At 57.2% G+C, this 17191-nt stretch overlaps 2 protein-coding genes across 5 annotated transcripts; one reads left to right on the plus strand and one right to left on the minus strand.

Moving 5' to 3' along the window:
• Positions 1–1352: 1352 nt before the first annotated feature.
• On the minus strand, positions 1353–11507 carry ABHD15 (abhydrolase domain containing 15). Its single transcript, XM_062216433.1, has 2 exons — positions 10589–11507; positions 1353–6926 (listed from the first exon to the last, which is right to left on the minus strand). The coding sequence occupies exons 1-2, from the start codon at positions 11467–11469 to the stop codon at positions 6401–6403; spliced, it is 1407 nt and encodes a 468-aa protein (XP_062072417.1). The 5' UTR covers positions 11470–11507; the 3' UTR covers positions 1353–6400.
• Positions 11508–11671: 164 nt separating this feature from the next.
• On the plus strand, positions 11672–17010 carry TP53I13 (tumor protein p53 inducible protein 13). Of its 4 annotated transcripts, none has more exons than XM_062175345.1 (7): positions 11672–11982; positions 13007–13075; positions 13296–13337; positions 15542–15670; positions 15791–15985; positions 16078–16609; positions 16689–17009. In XM_062175345.1, the coding sequence occupies exons 5-7, from the start codon at positions 15827–15829 to the stop codon at positions 16799–16801; spliced, it is 804 nt and encodes a 267-aa protein (XP_062031329.1). In that variant the 5' UTR covers positions 11672–11982; positions 13007–13075; positions 13296–13337; positions 15542–15670; positions 15791–15826; the 3' UTR covers positions 16802–17009. The 4 variants fall into 4 exon arrangements, with proteins under 4 accessions (XP_062031329.1, XP_062031326.1, XP_062031327.1 ...); XM_062175342.1 differs by lacking the exon at positions 11672–11982 and adding an exon at positions 12718–12819; XM_062175343.1 differs by lacking the exons at positions 11672–11982; positions 15542–15670 and adding an exon at positions 12718–12819 and having other exon boundaries at positions 16689–17010.
• Positions 17011–17191: the final 181 nt, after the last annotated feature.

Consider the following 17191-nt stretch of genomic DNA (forward strand, 5'->3'; position numbering starts at 1 on the left):
AGTGGTATATATATTATCCACAGTCTATTTTGGTTATTCCCACAAGTCAGGGGTCCAGGTAAAATGAGGGTTATCAGCTAACTGATGTTATCATTGAGGTTCATCAATGAATTTGTACATTTCTAGTTCCCTTTGGTGAAGGGAAAAATGATGATTTTGCAAGACCTAGATTTTGGCTTGGTTTCTTGCCTCCTTTTTTGGCAGCCTTCATCTTCTCATCTCCCAAAGCCCTTGATCCTGTAGGGTTTTCATGATGGACGAAGGACCTGTGGTCATTAAAACTGGGACTGATTTTTTGGGTGAGAGATTATCATGTTGAAAGTGTGATGTTCCACCACTTTACCAATGACTGATTTTAAATGTATGCAGTCCTCTCAATTTTTGGACCAAACAGATGCCTACAGTGGAGGCTTAGCAAGGGCTGTGCTGGGGAAGAAGCCTCCCTCCCTGTCCGTGCCAGCTGGCAAAGGCGGCTGTACAGATGTGCATTTCCCTTCGGTAGAAATGGTCCACGGCACTAACTGGTAAGGCTCCTTGTACAGCGTATTGTCAGTGTTCTTCTGGTTCAGCATACCTGATAGTTCATATATAACCTGTATTAATTGTATAGATTGTGCATTTAAAGCTGTTACCAAGTTGTCAGAACATAAGAGCGAAAACAAGGTCATATGTAATATTTTGTTTGTAAGTATCCTTTGTATCATAGCAAAGGAAATGTTTAAAAAAATCAACTGTAATAAAGTAATTTTAGTACACAGAGTGTCTGCTCAGTTTTTAAAGATAATTTTATTCCCATAAAGTATACTTCAGTTCAGTGACTACTGGATTATTACTTCTTTAAGATTTATTTATTTATTTATTTATTTGAAAGAGTTACAGAGAAAGAGAGGAAGAGACACAGAGAGACGTCTTCCATTGGCTGATTGACTCCCCAGGTGGCTGAAATGATCAGGGCTGAGTCAGGCCGAAGCCAGGAGCTTCATCCCCATCTCCCATTTGGGTGGCAGGAGCCCAAGCACTTGAGCCATCTTGATTTCTCTCTCTCTCTCTCTTTCTCTTTCTTCCTTTCAAGAGAGGGAGAGATCATCTATCTAGGGGTTCACTCCCACAGATGACCACAATGGCCAGTGCGAGCCAAGCAAAAGCCAGGATGTAGGCGCTTGATCCAGGTCTTCCATTTGGGGGGCAAGGGCCCAAACACTTGGGCCATCTTCCACTGCTTTCTCAGGCACATTAGCAGGGAGCTGGATTGGAAGTAGAGCAGCTAGGACACAAACCAGCTCCTATGTGGGATGTCTGCTTTGGTTAACAGGCAGCAGTGCTACCAGCTATACCACAGCGGCAGCTGCTGCTTTTTTTTTTTTTTTTTTTTTGTTAAGATTTATTTACTTATTTGAAAGGCAGAGACATAGAAATCTTCCATTTGCTGGTTCTTTCCCCAAATGGCCACAATGGCTGGAGCTGGGCTGATCTGAAACCAGGAGCCAGGAGCTTCCTCCAGGTCTCCCACGTGGGTGCGTGGGCCATACTTTCCCAGGTGCATTAGCAGGTAGCTGGATTGGAAATGGAGCAGCCAGGAATTGAACTAGTGCCCATATGGGATTCCAGCACTGGTGGTGGTGACTTTACCTGCTAGGCCACAGCACCAGCCCCCAGCCCCTGCATCATTACTGAATCTTGGGCACTGTGCTGGGTGTTGGGATGATTAATGAGTAACTACTTGATGAAGACATAAACTTGCAAGTCTACTTGGTTAATAGTATCTACTTGTATGTGCTTTTACTATCTCATTATCTCCTGACAGCCTATATATCTCAATCTTTTCATATGGAACAACTCCTAGAATAATTTTTTTAGGGCTGGTGCTATGGTGCAGCAAGTTAAACCTCTGCCTGCAAACAAGCATCCCAAGTCCTGGCAGCCCTTCTTCCAATCCAGCTCTCTGCTGTGGCCTAGGAAAGCAGCAAAAGATGGCCCAAGTCCTTGGTTTCCTGCCCGCACGTGGGAGACCTAGAAGAAGCTTCTGGCTCCTGGCTTTGGTCTGGCCCAGCCCTGGCCAGTGTAGTCATTTGGGGAGTGAACCAGCAGATGGAAGATCTCTAACTCTACCTTTCAAAGAAATAAACCAATCTTAAAATAATAATAATTTTCTTAGGATCATTTAAGTCATAGATGAGGTAGAAACTAGAACCCACATCTCCAAACTACTCTTTCAGTACTGTGTTCAAAACTCAAATGTGAATTTCCCACTGAAAGACATATATCTCTATGTAGATACCATTGATGATCAGGGAATTTTGAGCCTGCTGGGAAATTATTAGCCCAGAGCAGAAGGTCTGGTTGCTGATTAAACAGCTGCCACTGATTAGCATTAGGGGACAGAAGGCTAGATCTACAAAAGTGAGACAACAACCAGTGAATACAGGATGTGCAGGAGGCTGTGAAACTGCACGGTAGGTAAGCACGGCTGAGTACACAGGGGCCTCTGAAGACAAACAGCACAGATTTGTGTCTGGAGATAGAAAAATGGAAACATTCCAGTGTTGCAGGGAGTGCGATCTACTCACTACTTAGAGGCAAGATAGAAATTATTGTCTACACTGGTAATCACCAGAGCAAGGGATTGCCTCCCCACAGAGCAAGGCTGCAGGGGCCAGAGGTGTCTTTGTTTTTGTTTTTAATAGATGAATGTCATTGATTTAGTGAATTTTCTATCTTACCTTGAAAACTGGCTCTTCCTCAGCACTTGAAAGTAGAGCGTACTTATTGGGTATCTTTTTTTTTTTTTTAAGTTTCATTTATTTGAGAGGCAGAGGTAGAGAGGTCTTCCATCAAATGGTCACAGGGCCTGGTCTGGGCTGATCTGAAGCCAGGAGCCAGGAGCTTCTAACAGGTCTCCCACATGGATGCAGGGGCCCAGGCACTTGGGTCATCTTCTACTGCTTTCTCAGGCCATAGCAGAGAGCTGGATCGGAAGTGGAACAGCTGGGACTCGAACCGGTGCCCATATGGGATACCAGCATTGCAGGTGCTGGCTTTACCTGCTACACCACAGTGCCGGCCCCTATTTACTGGGTATCTTTTGGTTTGATCATTGTGGCAGGTTTATTTCCATAGAAAATCTGTCATCTCCCAACTCCCACTGGTATCCTGGCTGTGGTCTACTGATCCTCAAACCCCAAGCCTACACTTGATCTTAGCCGAAAGGCTGAGAAGCCAAACCCAAAACCTAGCCAGAAGTCTACAGCTGAGCTCAGCATCGTTTCAGCTCACAGATTCTCGGATGACAGGGCCACCTTCCCTTGACACATCTCTCTGGTATGTGCCAAGGGGAGTCGAGCTTGACTGTCCCACCGACAGCATGGGACTTAAGCCTTTCTGAGGCACTCATTCCCCACGTAGAACTTCTCAAGCCTTCCTAAGTTATCTCTGCAAACAGACAACTGGTGGGATCAGTTTCTGATGTCATCCTTTGCGGCTTGCCTATAAACTTGCCAATACTCTTTACTGGCATTGTCATCAAGTTCTCCCAAACCAGCCAGCTGCATCTGTTGGCTTTAGCAGGGAGAGGAACTCAGGCTAACGTTCATTTCTAAAGGAAGGGAACTTGTCTGACAAAGAATCTTGCGGTTTTAGTGGAAGAGGAGTTCAGAGGAGTTTCTGACTGGGGCTCTTTTGAGGTTGTGTGCAAGGCCAAGATGACACTTCCTGCCTTGAGACCTCTTTTCTGATGGTAATCAAGTCTTAGAACATCTTCACTCAAAACTGAGGTGATGCCTTCTCTAAATGAGAATTGGGTGACTTGTTTTTCACACTGCCATCTCCAGCCAAGCCACCCTGGAAGCCTTTGTGTAAGTACAGGACATACTAAGTCTTCCTGGGAATTGAGTTGAGTTTAGCCAGGTCTTGATGTCAGAGCCCAGAGCTTGACAGCTGCCTGCTTCCTGCATTCTGATCCACGAAGGACTGGGTCTCCCCTGCTGAAACTAGTCACCAAGCTTTGGATTTTGTTTTCTTCCCCTTAGCACTTGCAGGTGTTTATCAAATAATGAAGAGACCAAAAGAAGGGCAAACAAGTACAGGGGCCTCCACCTGCAAACACTCAGTGGCACTGCTTTGGGGTGTGTTCGGCTGTTTCTTGGTTCCTCAAACTCACACTTGCCATTTTGTTCAAGCAGCTGCACCTTCTCCAAACTGCGTGCCTGGGGCTCCTCCAGCTGGTTTCCATGATTAGCTATTCAGCAAAGCAGCGCCAATCTGGGCTAACGGACAGGGTTACCCAGACCTTTTCCTGCTTGAACAGGAATCACGCTTTCTTGGCAAAAAGGGGCTCTTCAGCCCTGGTCTTCAAGCAGTGATGGGAAGATAAGGGGATGTGCAATGCACACACACCTGGCAGGAGGAGGGCCACAGAGGAGGACGATGCAGGAGTTAGGTAACGGGCCCAGGGAAGCTGCACTAAGGCTGTTCCGCCATCCTTCTGAGAGCCGGAAGACAGCAGCTGCAAAGTATTCTCCCTGGCAAGCTCTCTCCTTTAAGAAGGGAGCCACCATTTCTCCAAAAGCTAATCTCAACCTAGAGTCCTGGGGTCTCTGGCCCAGAGAAACTATCCAGGTTTTTACCCTCAGGGATCCTTAAGTCTTAGCATGAAAGACCACGTGGCTGCTTCCCACTTTGCAGTCGATGCTGAGTTGACCTAGGGCACGAGGGACTGCAAGCCCCCAACCAGCTGAAGTCCCCACTGTACAGGATGTTGGCCTGGGAGACCCATGTCCGCCATTCTCCCTCACCAAGCCTTAAACCAAGGTGGTTCACCAGCTAGAGCAACTTCAGATTTCAGTTCCTTTCGGTTTCTCCTGTTCAGAAATGGTGAAGTGTGTCAGGAGGAGGAGGAGCAGAAGTAGGGAGGTGGGAGAATTTTTTCACAAGAGTATAATGTACATCAGACACTCAATGCTTTTCAGTTTAAATTCCTGGAGTTAGTTGAGAGATTCTTATATGATACAAATGAGTAAGACAGGGGCAGCGTTGTGCAAACATGAAATCATGGCCAAACCAAGCCTTGGAGGTGGCTTTTGACACAGACTTCTCTTCAATAGCACTGTGCTGTTTTGAGCTCAACACAGGTGCCCTCTTTCTCAATGACAAATTTAAAATAAAACTTTTGGGCAAAGCTTTGGAATTTTAGCAACACATGGGACCAGAGCTCCTATTGCCAAAGTCATCGTCATCATGGCCCGATCCAAAGCAGGATCTGTATATCAGTCTGTACACTGCATCTGACTCCAGCCTGCAGTGTTTGTTCCTCATGAAACCAAACACCGGCTTAGTCACTGAGTAGCCAGATCCTGAAAACAGCTTTTGTGCCTTCTGCACAACTGAGCAGACAAAGCACGCTCAGGGAGTCAGCGCTGATCTGTGCTTCTGTCTTCTCTGGTCCCCTTAGCTCTGAAAGGGAGAGGCTAGTGGTCGTGCCAGGGAGGGAACAACTCTCCAGAAAGCTAGGTTATGACTGTACTTTTCACTGACTTAAATAAAGCCCTCATCTCAGGCCAACTATTCTGGTGGGCGATTTCGGAGGAATCCCTGAATGTACTGGAGCCAGCGTCCTAGGGAGCCGGAGAGCCTGCCTGCAGCAGAGTCCTGAGGCCACGTGTGAGGCGCCGCTGGTTCCTGCAGTGCCCTTGTCATCTCTCCCAGGGGCCCAGGCCAAAGCCCCCTTTCAGCAGAGACTTGCAGAGCTCCTCTTCGAGATGCACCTCAGCAGCCCAGATGGGTGCTCACGTTCTCCCCGAGTCAACCTCGCACTGCACTGCCCGCCTCTGTTGCCCTCCTCATACCCGGCCAAGCCTGAAATAGTCACGCAACCCCGGGGGCTGCTGCCACAGCTGCCGACGCAGTCACAGCAGAGCGCCCCGACCACAGAGCAAATGAGGGAAGTGGGGCCGAGACACAAACATCCTGTCCTTTCTCCATCAAGTGGCTCCTGCTCGAGAGCCAGGGTCGCCAAGCTGTCTGTGTGGGACAGAGCGGTGCACTGGCACGCATGAACCCAGTTTCCCTGGAGCCACTGCTACCAAGAGCATTTTTCTCCTGCGCCCGTAGACTTAAAAGGTGCTGTTCTTTGGCTTATGAAGCCAGTGACTGGTGACAGTCGCCGGGAGTGCCCTGGGTGCTGGACCAGCGAGAGCCTGGGCAGTTTTGTGCAGCGCACAGTGAGTGCAAGCTTGCTGGAAGTTCCATCTCTTTCCACAGACCAGCTTAAGAGAGAGGGGCCCGAATCAGGGGCACTGAGCGGGGAGCTCCCCGAGGCAGTCCTCAGCAGCTTTGTGGGACACCCCCATGCCCAGCTCTGCTCTTCCATGAAGGACGAGGCGGGGGGAGGGGCTCAGGCCAGGTCTCACCTTGTGTATGATCGCTTCCAGCTGAAGCTCTCCTCCAGACTGGAAGAGGGAGAGACCTCCCGCTTCTGCAGGCTTCCCCAGCGACGCCGGCCCCCTAAGAATGAAGCTCGGCGCCTGCTCAGCCCTTTCAGCCTCTCTTCCATCCGGAAGAACTCAGTCAAGGCCCTGAAGGAGTCCAGGATGACCTCGTGGCTCCAGGCCGGCAGGGGCTCCCGGCGCAGGAAGCCGCAGTGGCCTCCGTGAGGACTGAGCAGCAGGAAGAAGTAGGGATTGCTGTGAAAGAGTTCGGTGGGCAGGGTGTGGTCCGGGGCCCCGCACAAGGGGTCATCGGCACTGCAGATGCACAGCACAGGCACAGCCGCCTCATCCACGTCCCGGAGGGGGTCGTTGCGGTCCCAGTAGGTGTCCCAGCTGATGGGGAAGGTCTTGGTGTGGCAGAAGAGGGTCTCCTCGAACTCCCGCAGGGTGCGGCTTCTGAACAGCCTGCTGGTGTCCACTGTGTCCTGCAGGGCCGTGGCGTACCTGGCAGCAAGAAGTTGAAGGGGCGGGAAGTGGGGGGAGAATGAGAACACCATGCTGACAACAGAATTCACACAAGAGTGGCCAGCAGGCCAGATTCTGCCTACAGAGGCTTTCTTGGGCTGGCTGGCACTTTACAAAAAACTTCCATTTCACGGCTGTCATGTAAAATCAGTTATGTAAAATGCAGGCATGTGGGACGGTGGAGCCACATGGGTTGTCATCCCTTGGTGGCAACAACTGGTTCCTCCTCCCTTCCTGTGTCCCTGCCCAGCCCTGGGGACATTTGACTCCACAGCTGTGCTCCTCCTCACCTCCACTTCAGGCCCTCTCGAGGGAACCTGCTGGGAGCCATCACCTCCTGAGCCCTCCTCGGAGAACAAACTCCGGGTTGGCATTGTAGTGCTATGGGTTAAGCGCCACTTGCAGCGCGAGCCTGGTTGAGTCCTGGCTGCTCCACTTCCCATCCAGCTCTCTGCTGATGCCTCTAGGGAGGCAGTAGATGACAGTCCAAGTATTTGGGCCCCTGCCACCCATGTGGGGGGTGTGGATGGAGTTCCTGGCCCAGTCCTGGCTGTTGTGCCATTTGGAAAGTGAACCAGCAGATGGAAGACCTCTCTCTCTCTCTCTCTCTCTCTCAAGCTTTCAAATACATCAGTGTTTATTAAAAAGAAGAAAGAGGGGCCAGCATTGTGGCTTAGCAGGTAAAGCTGCTGCCTGCAATGCCGCCATCCCATATGGGTACCTGTTCGAGTCCTGGCTGCTCCACTTCAATTCCAGCTCCCTGCTATGGCCTGGAAAAGCAGTGGAAGATGGCACAAGTACTTGGGCCCCTGTTATCTACATGGGAGACCCAGAAGACGCTTCTGGCTCATGGCTTTGGCCTGGTCCAGCCCCAGCCATTGCAGCCATCTGGGAAGTGAACCAACAGGTAGAAGATTCCCCTCTCTGTAACTCTGGCTTTCAAATAAATAATTCAATATTTTTAAAAATTTATTTGACAGGTAGAGTTATAGGCAGTGAGAGAGAGAGACAGAGAGAAAGGTCTTCCTTCCGTTGGTTCACTTCCCAAATGGCCACCATGGCCAGCACTGCGCTGATCCGAAGCCAGGAGCCAGGTGCTTCTTCCTGGTCTCCCATGTGGGTGCAGGGGCCCAAGCACTTGGGCCATCCTCCACTGCCCTCCCGGGCCACAGCAGAGAGCTGGACTGGAAGAAGAGCAACCAGGACTAGAACCCAGCGCCAATATGGGATGCTGGCGCCACAGGCGGAGGATTAGCCAAGTGAGCCACTGCGCCAGCTCCAATAATTCAATCTTTAAAAAAGAAACAGGGCTGGCGGTGTGGCTTAGTAGGCTAAGCTTCTGCCTGCAGTGCCAGAACCCCTTATGGGCACCAGTTCAAATCTCAGCTGCTTTTCTTCTGATCCAGCTCTCTGCGACAGCCTGGGAAAGCTGTTGAAGATGGCCCAAGTGCTTGGGGCCCCTGTACCAACATGGGAGACCTGGAAGAAGCTGCAGTCTCCTGGCTTCAGATCCGCTCAACTCCATTCGTTGCAACCATCTGGGGAGTGAATCAGTGGATAGAAGACCTTTCTTTCTGTCTCTCCCTCTCTCCGAAACTACCTCTCAAATAAGTAAATTAATTCAAATCTTAAAAAAAAAAAAAAAGAAGAAGAAGAAGAACGCATGGGCTCAGGCAATCCAAACCAAAGACAGAAGCCCTGCCTTCCCCACCAGTCTCATTTTACTGAAAATTGTGTTAGTTGTTGGGCTTTCACTTTTTTAGAAAGCAAACGTGCTGTCCTGATGACAAGAGAATCCCCGCTTGGTATAGCCGGGCAGGTGCTCTGGAGCGTGCTGGCCAGCAGAGGAAACAGCTGGAAAGGGGCTGATTTACTGCTGCGTCGTCTCAGAGAGCGCTATCCGCGGCCCCTGGAGAGGGCCTGGCACCCTGACAAGGCAGGTAGGGCGGGGGACCGGACACTGGGGTGAACCACTCCAGCCTTGGCCAGATGAATTGAGATTGGTGTCTCCTGCAAACATTCAAAGATGCTCGCCTGAGTTTTCGGTCCCACACTTCCATCAGAAGGGCGGATTTCCTCCTCACCTCCCTCACCCCGCCCTCCAAGCTGGTGGCCAGGGTCAGTGCGTGGGCTGGGGAGGGAGGGCGTTTGGGGACAGAAACTATGGCAGCTGAGCCAGGTGAGGGCGCCTTGCCCCCGCACTGCGCCACGCTCTGGGTTGCTAGGGCAGCGCCCTGGCCTGTTGCTGAGCTCAGGGAGGGTGTTCAGCCTAGCGCAAAAGGTGCCCACACCTCACTGGCCAGCGCCTGGGCTCCACTCCCGGCTCTGGCTCCTCAACGGTTTCCTGTGGATGCAACCCCTGGGAGGCAGCGGGGGGTCCCGCATGAGAGCGAGCTGGGACGAATTCCCAGCATGAGGCTTCAGCCCAGCGCTGCGACCATGCCAGGAGCACACCAGCCGATCTGAGCGTGGGCTCTCTCTCCCTCTCCCTCTCAAACAAACTGTAACAATTTAAGATCACCATTGCCACCATTTACAGAGAGCCTCTTCTGTGCCACGTCCTCCCCTTTTGTTTTTTCATGTAACGATTTGTAATAAAAATGGAGTGGTTCTCAACTTCATTTAACTGCACAGGGAAGGGAGGCTCGAAGGGGTTGGCGGGCTCGCTGGAAATTCAGGGCTGAAGGCAGCCGAGCCTGACCCCACAGCCCAGGTCCTTCGCTAGCCCTCACAGTTGCCAGAACGTCTCCCATCTCATTCCGCCATTTCCTAGCAAAAGCCGGGAATGTCACTCGGGCTTTCTCCGTGGCAAAGTCTTGCCTGTCACCTTGGTGGTCAAACAGTTCTGTTTCAATATTTTGTACTAAATGTGCTGAATACACAGCTAGGAACAGGCGAAATCAGGTAGGCCTAAAGAGTTCGAATAAATCCCAACAGGGTCCCCACTTCTGCGTCCTGACATCTCCCGGCTCAGAGCCTGTAAGTAAACCTTCTGCGCAGATATTCAGTGGCCATCGCTGCCCTGGCCCTCAGCTGCGGACCAGGTGGAGGCAGGTGCGCTCTGGGGCTGGCAGGCCAGGTAGTCAAGTTGCTAGGACACCCGAGGCTGAGACAGGGCCCCCCCGCAGGAGTCCCTACTGCAGCACAGCTAAACCCATCCGTTGCTTTTAAAGCTTTTAAAGCTGCTCCCCTTGCCGGCGCTGCGGCTCACTAGGCTAATCCTCCGCCTTGCGGCGCCGGCACACTGGGTTCTACTCCCGGTTGGGGCGCCGGATTCTGTCCTGGTTGCCCCTCTTCCAGTCCAGCTCTCTGCTGTGGCCAGGGTGCTGTGGCCAGGGAGTGCAGTGGAGGATGGCCCAAGCACCCCATGGGAGACCAGGAGAAGCACCTGGCTCCTGCCATCGGATCAGCGCGGTGCGCCGGCTGCAGCGCGCCAGCCGCGGCGGCCACTGGAGGGTGAACCAACGGAAAAGGAAGACCTTTCTCTCTGTCTCTCTCTCACTGTCCACTCTGCCTGTCAAAAAAAAAAAAAAAAAAAAGCTGCCCCCCTAGTGCTGTCCAGACTGTGGCGTTCCGACAGATTTGGAAGAGGTGCGAGAAGAAATGGGCGACGTGGCCCACACCTGTTTGCCGTCACCCACCTGCTGAGGGCGATCTTCTGATGGAGCAGGAAGCCCCGCTCGTAGGGCCACGGAAGGCCGGCTTCGAGCCACTCGCGGCAGCGCAGCACCGGCGAGATGCAGGCGGCGCCTGTCACGTAGCTTGAGGAGCCGCACTCGCCCAGGTAGGACAGCAGCAGCGCCGAGCCCGAGCCCTCGCTCACCGCGAACAGCAGGGCCGCAGGGTGTCGGAAGCGGATGTAAGTGACCGCCTCCTTGAGGTCCGACGGGTCCCCGAAGGACTGCAGCCGGGGGCTGACCAGCGGGCAGCCGTTGTGGCCGCGGCGGTGGAAGATGACCGGGTAGTAGCCGCGTTCCATGGCCAGCAGGCAGAGGCCCAGCACATTGCGGGTGAGGCGCCCCCACGCATTGGGGATCACCAGCAGCACCGCCCGAAAGCCCCCGGCGCCGGTGACCCGGCGGCCCTGAGCGCAAGGTCCTACGACCCAGTCCAGGGCCACCAGCCCGTCGTCTGCCAACTGCAGGTACTCCCGGGCCAGCTCAGGCCCGGGCCCGGCCGGCAAGACGAAGTGGACGAGGGTCTGCAGGTGGGGCCCGGAGAGCCAGGAGCGCGGAGCCGGCCCCAACGCAGCCGAGCGCCGCAGCACGCGCAGCAGGCACTGGGCCAGCGCCGACGGCTTACAAAGCAGGCTGCAGCCCCCCGGCAGCGGCTCGCGCCCGTCGCCGGACTGATCCGAGGGGCCTCCGCCGGCTGCCTCCTCCTCGCCGTCTTGGCCCGGAGCCCGCGGCCGGGGCCCGGCTCCGACGGCGCGTCTCCAGGGGCGCCCAAGCCGCGGGCCGAGCAGGAGGAGCAGGGTGAGAGCGGCCAGGCACAGCGCCAGGGCAGCGGCCCACGGCGGCATGGCGAGGCACCGAGCCCCCGGCGGGCAGGCTGCAGCGGGCCGCCCCCGCGCCCGGCTCCCTCTGTGGCCGCGGCTCCGCCTGGCGCCCAGAGCCCTCTGGCGCGGGCGGGCGGGCGGGCGCCCTTCGGATTGGCTGCGGCCCCGCAGAGGCAGCCACAGGGCTCCCGCCCGGGCCCTTTGTACAGCGATTGCGACAAGCAGGGGCGCAGGGTGAAAGCGGCCGGGGCGAGGGGGAGGGTGCGTACGGAGGGGGCCTGGGGCGAGCATCAGAGGCCCCCACCCCTCGGCCCAACGCGGCCTGTGGCAGGCGGGAGAGACCCTGCGTCGCTGCTCGCGGCGGCTCCCCGCGGCTGCCAGGGGAGAGCAGGGTGGCCCCCGACAGCGACGGTGCCCGCACCCCTGCGACGACCCGCTGGCCCCGCGAGGAGCCCGGCGAGCGGGAAAGTGCGAGGAAGGCTTCACCGGTGTGAACAGCCCCACGGCCCCGAGAGCGAGCGGGGCGCCCTGCGAGGGGTGAGAGTCCGCCGGCGCCGGCGGCCCTGCGGGAGGGCGGGGAGCCCCTGCGGGCCAGCGGCTGCGGCAGACGGCGGAAGTAACCCGCTCCTGCAGGACTCCGAGGTCTGGGGCCGGACACCCCAACCCTCGCTCTGCGAATCCTGCAGAGGACGGGCAAGCCCGGCCGGTGCGTCCCGTTAGGGCGAGGCCTGGCGCTTCGCCACCTCACGGCCGCCAGTGCCTCTCGGGCCGCCGCCGGGCGAGCGACGACTGCGGGGGCCGGGGCAGGCCGAAGTGTGTGTGTGTGTGTGTGTGTGGCGGGGGGGGGGGGGGGGGGGAGTGGCGCAGCATCGCCCGGGCCAGCCCCGGCCTCGGGACCCCGGGGCCTGATGTGCTAGGGCAGCAAAGTGCCGCTCCCGCTCCGGCAGGTCGGCCTTGGGGAGCCTGGTTGCGGGTCCCAGAGGAGCCCGCCGATCACCTCCAAGAGTCCCACTTCCCGCCCTCGCCCCTGCTCCACAATCCCCCGCAGGCCACGGGGCCGCGCGGGGACCAACCCCTGGGCGAGGGAGGTGGTCCTCCTCCTGCCCCGCAGCGCGCTCAGCCCCCAAGCTCAGACTCCTAACTTTTCCGGCTTGGGGTTTAGCACGCGAGCGCGCACGCTCGGCTGCTGGGGGCGGGCGAGGGGCGGGGCGGGGGCGGGGCGGGGGCGCGCGCGACCGGGGTCTACGTGGGGGCGCGGGGGCAGGGCGGGGCGGCGAGCCGGGCCCCGGGTGGGCTGGGATGGCGCCTCCGCCTCCTCCTTCGCCCCAGCTGCTTCTCCTGGCCGCCCTGGCGGGGCTCCTGGGTCCCGGCGAGGTAAGGCGAGCGGCTCCCGGGGAGCCTTCCACCCGGGCCCGGGATCTCAAAGCGCTTTGCCAGAAGTTCGCCCTGGAAGGAGTGGCGTGCTCGGAGGGGACTCCGTACTGGCGGGCTGGGCCTGGGGACGGAGCGGGCAGGGCCCTCGCCGAGGCCAGCGCCCCAGCTGGTCGCTTTGGACCCACAGGTGGTGACTGGGCCGGCGGAGGAGGCAGGAGTCGGCTGTCCGGAGGGCCTGTGGCCTCTGCCCGCACAGGTAGGAGTCCTGGAGGGCAGGAGGGTGAGAGGGGTGTGAAAGGGGAGCCCGGTCCTGCTCTGGCCGCGCCCCACGCGCACCCTCCGGGGACCTCTGCCGGTTCCTCCTGCCCCAGCAGCCAACTTTTCCATCCCAGCGTGGCCCTTGGGACCTGCCAGCACCTCCTCACCCAACACAGGGCGCACCCCGCTGCTCTAAGCTGTCCTCTTTGTCCATGTAGGTATCCCCAAGAGTGACCTACACACGTGTGAGACCAGCGCAGGTGAGTACAGTCACAGACCCACCGAGCGTCTGCACCTGGGAGAACCGCCCCCGCTGCTCTTTTTAGTCGCTCCCTTGCTAACCACTCCCTCAGAAGGAGGCACGATTCCCAGTTCCCGGGGATGGTGAGCTGTAGGCCCCAGTGCTCAGAAGTGCTGTGGAGAGTTTTTTTTTTTTTTAAATACAGATTTATTTATTTATTTGAAAGGCAGAGCAACAGAGGGAGGGAGAGAGAGAAAGAGAAATGCCCCATCTACTGGTTCTCTCGAGAAGTTGGCTAAAAACAGGCAACTCTGGGTCAGGCAGAAACTAGGAGCCAGGAGCTCCATCTGGGTCTCCCACATGGGTGGCAGAGGCCCAGGCACTTGGGCCACCCTCTGCTGTTTTCTCAGTGCTGGATTGGACTCCCACTGGCAGTCCGATATGGGATGCGGGTGTGACGTTGGTGGCCTGCTGGACTGCCCTGAGCAGTGGAGTAGCGGGCTGTGTGGGCAGGCGGCTGCCCGAGGGGCGGGGCTCAGGGTAGCAGGAAAAAACGATGGCAGGCTCCGACCCCCCTGTGTGACTGCGGGCAGTCTGCCTTCCTGGGACCCAGTTTTCTGTACCAGCGGATATTCTGCCTCCACCTGTGAAGGGGGAAGGGTGTGACAGAGCCAGGGAGGGCACATGGCTGTGTCCTGTTAGGCGTGCGTCCTGGGTTTCAGGCCCCAAACTGCAGGCTCAGCTTGCACACGGCTGCCTCTCTCCAAGTGTCATCTTTGCCTGTAGTCAGAGAACTTTCTTGTCCCTTTGGGTTTTCGTTGGTTTTTCCCCACACATAAATGCGTATTTATTGAAAAGGCATTCAGGAGGTAGTGATGAACAGGGCAAGTACGTGGTGAGAGCCACGTGTTGCTCCGTGATCAAGACTGGAGAGGACACAGGTGGGGAGACACAGGCATTTACCTTGGGCTGGCGAAGCAACTGTGCTAAGCCTCAGTTTTTGTCACTCTAAATGGGGATAAAATAGTACCCTTCATGGTGGCAAAGTTTAAATGAGCTCATTCACAAATTCACCAAACATCATTGTGGTAGGCAAATAAGCAGTGGGTGGCCTCAGAGTTTCCAGTCCAGTGAGGGGGAAAAAAAGAGACATTAGGGCCGGCATTGTGGCATAGCAGGTAAAGCCGACTCCTGCGCAGTGGCGCCCAGTGTCCCAAATGGCAATTGCTTCGAGTCTCGGCTGCTCCACTTCTGGTCCAGCTCCTTGCTAATGTGCCTGGGAAAGCAGCAGAGGATGGCCCCAGGGTTTGGGCCCTGCATCGGGTTTTCCTCTGCAATATCTAATGTTTGGGGATCCTATCTCCACACCAAGAGATGTTGCATCCTGTCACTTACCAGGCTCCTTCCCTCACACAGCCCTGTCTGGCTTGTTAGACCTTAAAGAAGCCTTTTCCGGCCTCTCCCAACCCTTGGTTCCTCTTGGTGTTGGTGGTTGGCTCACCACACAGGTGCTTCTGCCTCCCTGGAGAGCTCACAGCCTCCTCATCTCACCTGGTCTTGTCAGCCTTCTTTACTCCATCCTCCCCTAAGTTCCTGTAATGCTCATAACCGTCTCTTCCAGTTTCCCTGCTGACCAGTTGGAGTTTCGTTAGTTTACTCTTGCACTCGCAGTGGCTGTCCCTGAGTTTCTTACATGGGCTCTGCTCTCGTTTGCATCTGCTGCAGCACGTAGCTCAGTGCTAGCACCAGGTTGACTCAGTCAAAGGATGATTCATGATTAAGGAAGAATCAGTCCTGAGGTTGTGCACCTGCTGCCTGCACGCCCTGGATCGAGAAGCTCTTGGGGGACTGACTGCTCCCCAATCCAACCTACATGTAAAGACCTGGTCTCCGTGTGGGTGGCGCTTGCAGTCTGGACTGTGCGCCTGCAGAGGCCTCACTGCACTGCAGGTGCAGAGAGACAGCTGAGGAGTGTGGTGTGCGTCTGGCCGGGCTCCCCAGGCAGGCTGTCCCTTTGAGGGTAGCCCTTGGTGGAGATGAGGGGTGATGGGAACGCACAGACAGGAGAGAGTGCACAGCAGTACCCGGGTTCCTCCTGGGCCCTGAGGGTGGAAGGACCGTTCGGCCATCCTGGGACTCGCTTTGAACTGGCCCCCAGGATAGGGGAACTTGAGACTGGGAGGGACTGGGGCTTAGCTGAGCGTCTCTGTGCCTCTCCTCCAGGCCAAGGCCGTCGGCTTCCTCTACCACCCCTGCGCCCACCCCTGGCTGAAGCTCCGGCTTGCCCTCCTGGCTCACACGTGGGTGACGAAGCCCCTGCTTGCCCCCGACTCCAGTCTTACTCGGGAGCGGGTAAGCAGCAGGTGGAAGGCGCTGTCGGGCAAGGAGGAGGATGCCCCACATGCTGGGAAGGAAAATTCGAGAGCTCGCTCCCTCTTCCCCTTTTGCTCTAAGGATTGATTCCTTTCATAGCCCGTGGTGCTGACAGCCTGGGGGGTGGCCCTGGAGATGGCATGGATAGAGCCAGCCTGGGCCGCCCACTGGGCCCACTGGTTGAAGAGGCGGCGGCGGTGGAGACAGAGAAAGAAGGAGTGGCCCCACTCGGTCGGACTTTCTGGGGCCCCTCCCTCTGCCGGAGCGGGGCTGTGCGGGAGGAGGTGTGCCCAGGTAAGGCCTGCGGGAGCCCAGGCTCGGTGGGCAGCCAGATTACTGGGTTATGTGAGCAGGCCAGGGCTCACCACTGTGTCTTCTCCCCTTAGGCCCTGGCCCCTGCTCGGCAGAGCTGGCGGCCCCCAGGTACTGCGGGGACATCCAGAGGGCCCAGGCAGCTCTCTCCCAGTGGTGCCAAGAGGCGGGGGCTGCGGGCCGCCCTGGGTCTCCAGCCCACTCCCTCAGGCCCAAGACCTGCCTCGTCTTCCTCCTGGAGCCTGAAGTCCCAGCAGCGCCTGTTGGGAGCCTTAGATAAGGGGAGTAAAACTACAGTGCTGCCTGGGCTCCCCGAGAGCAAGGCCAGCTCCAGGACAGAGGCTCTGGAGCCCCATGGGCAAGGCAGCCCCGGCCTCTGTGCCTGCCCCACTCAGGCTTCCCCAGCCCCGCGGGCAGCAGCGCCTCCGCGGGCAGCTCAGGGCCCCACGCCACGCACCGAGGAGGCCGCCTGGGCGGCCATGGCCCTGACCTTCCTGCTGGTGCTGCTCACGCTGGCCACACTCTGCACTCGGCTGCACCGAAACTTCCGAAGAGGGGAGAGCATCTACTGGGGGCCCTCCGCGGACAGCCAGGACACGGTGGCCGGTGAGTGTCCTGCCCCGGCTCCCTGCCCCTCTCCTCCCGCGGTGGGCGTGCCCCTGACTGCACCCCATCTTGCCTGCAGCTGTGCTGAAGCGGAGATTGCTAATGCCTCCGCGCCGCGGCAAGCGCTCCCGGCGGAGACCCCTCCTTCCGCCCACACCGGACAGTGGCCCGGATGGGGACAGCTCTGACTGACCTGGCCCGGCCCAGCCGCTGTGGCGCCGCGGGCTCCTCCCGCTGGGAGGCCGCGACCTCTGCCACGTGGACCCGCGCCGCAGCGCCCCCTGGTGGCAGACGCAGCATTGCCGCGGCCTGACTTCCTTGGGAGGGGTGGCCCCTCGGAGAAATGACGCTTTGTGCTTCCCGTTCCGAAATGCCCCATATTTCTTATTAAATTATTTTAGTAGAACCTGGAGTTGACCTTGTGCCTCTGCCCCACAGACTCCCACCCGGACGCCCGCGTTGCTTGCCTTAGCGGGGAGGGCGCACCGGCTGCTCGCCCCTCTGCGGACCTCCCTCCCGGCTGCTGGCACCGGCGCCCTCCGTTTGCCAGGCTGGTGCCTCTCCCTTCCTGCGAGCCCTGGC

The sequence above is a fragment of the Lepus europaeus genome, chromosome 18 (assembly GCF_033115175.1).
Source record: "Lepus europaeus isolate LE1 chromosome 18, mLepTim1.pri, whole genome shotgun sequence".
NCBI classification, from domain to species: Eukaryota; Metazoa; Chordata; class Mammalia; order Lagomorpha; family Leporidae; genus Lepus; species Lepus europaeus.

Bases quoted from the DNA above. Each gene is read 5' to 3' on its own strand.
- ABHD15 (XM_062216433.1), bottom strand. From the start codon at position 11,469: ATGCCGCCGTGGGCCGCTGCCCTGGCGCTGTGCCTGGCCGCTCTCACC. The intron at 6,927-10,588 runs GTGGGTGACGGC...TCTTGCTGCCAG, and splicing joins CAGAAGATCGCCCTCAGCAG to GTACGCCACGGCCCTGCAGG.
- TP53I13 (XM_062175342.1), top strand. From the start codon at position 12,745: ATGGCGCCTCCGCCTCCTCCTTCGCCCCAGCTGCTTCTCCTGGCCGCC. The intron at 15,671-15,790 runs GTAAGCAGCAGG...TTCCTTTCATAG, and splicing joins CCAGTCTTACTCGGGAGCGG to CCCGTGGTGCTGACAGCCTG. The intron at 15,986-16,077 runs GTAAGGCCTGCG...TTCTCCCCTTAG, and splicing joins GCGGGAGGAGGTGTGCCCAG to GCCCTGGCCCCTGCTCGGCA.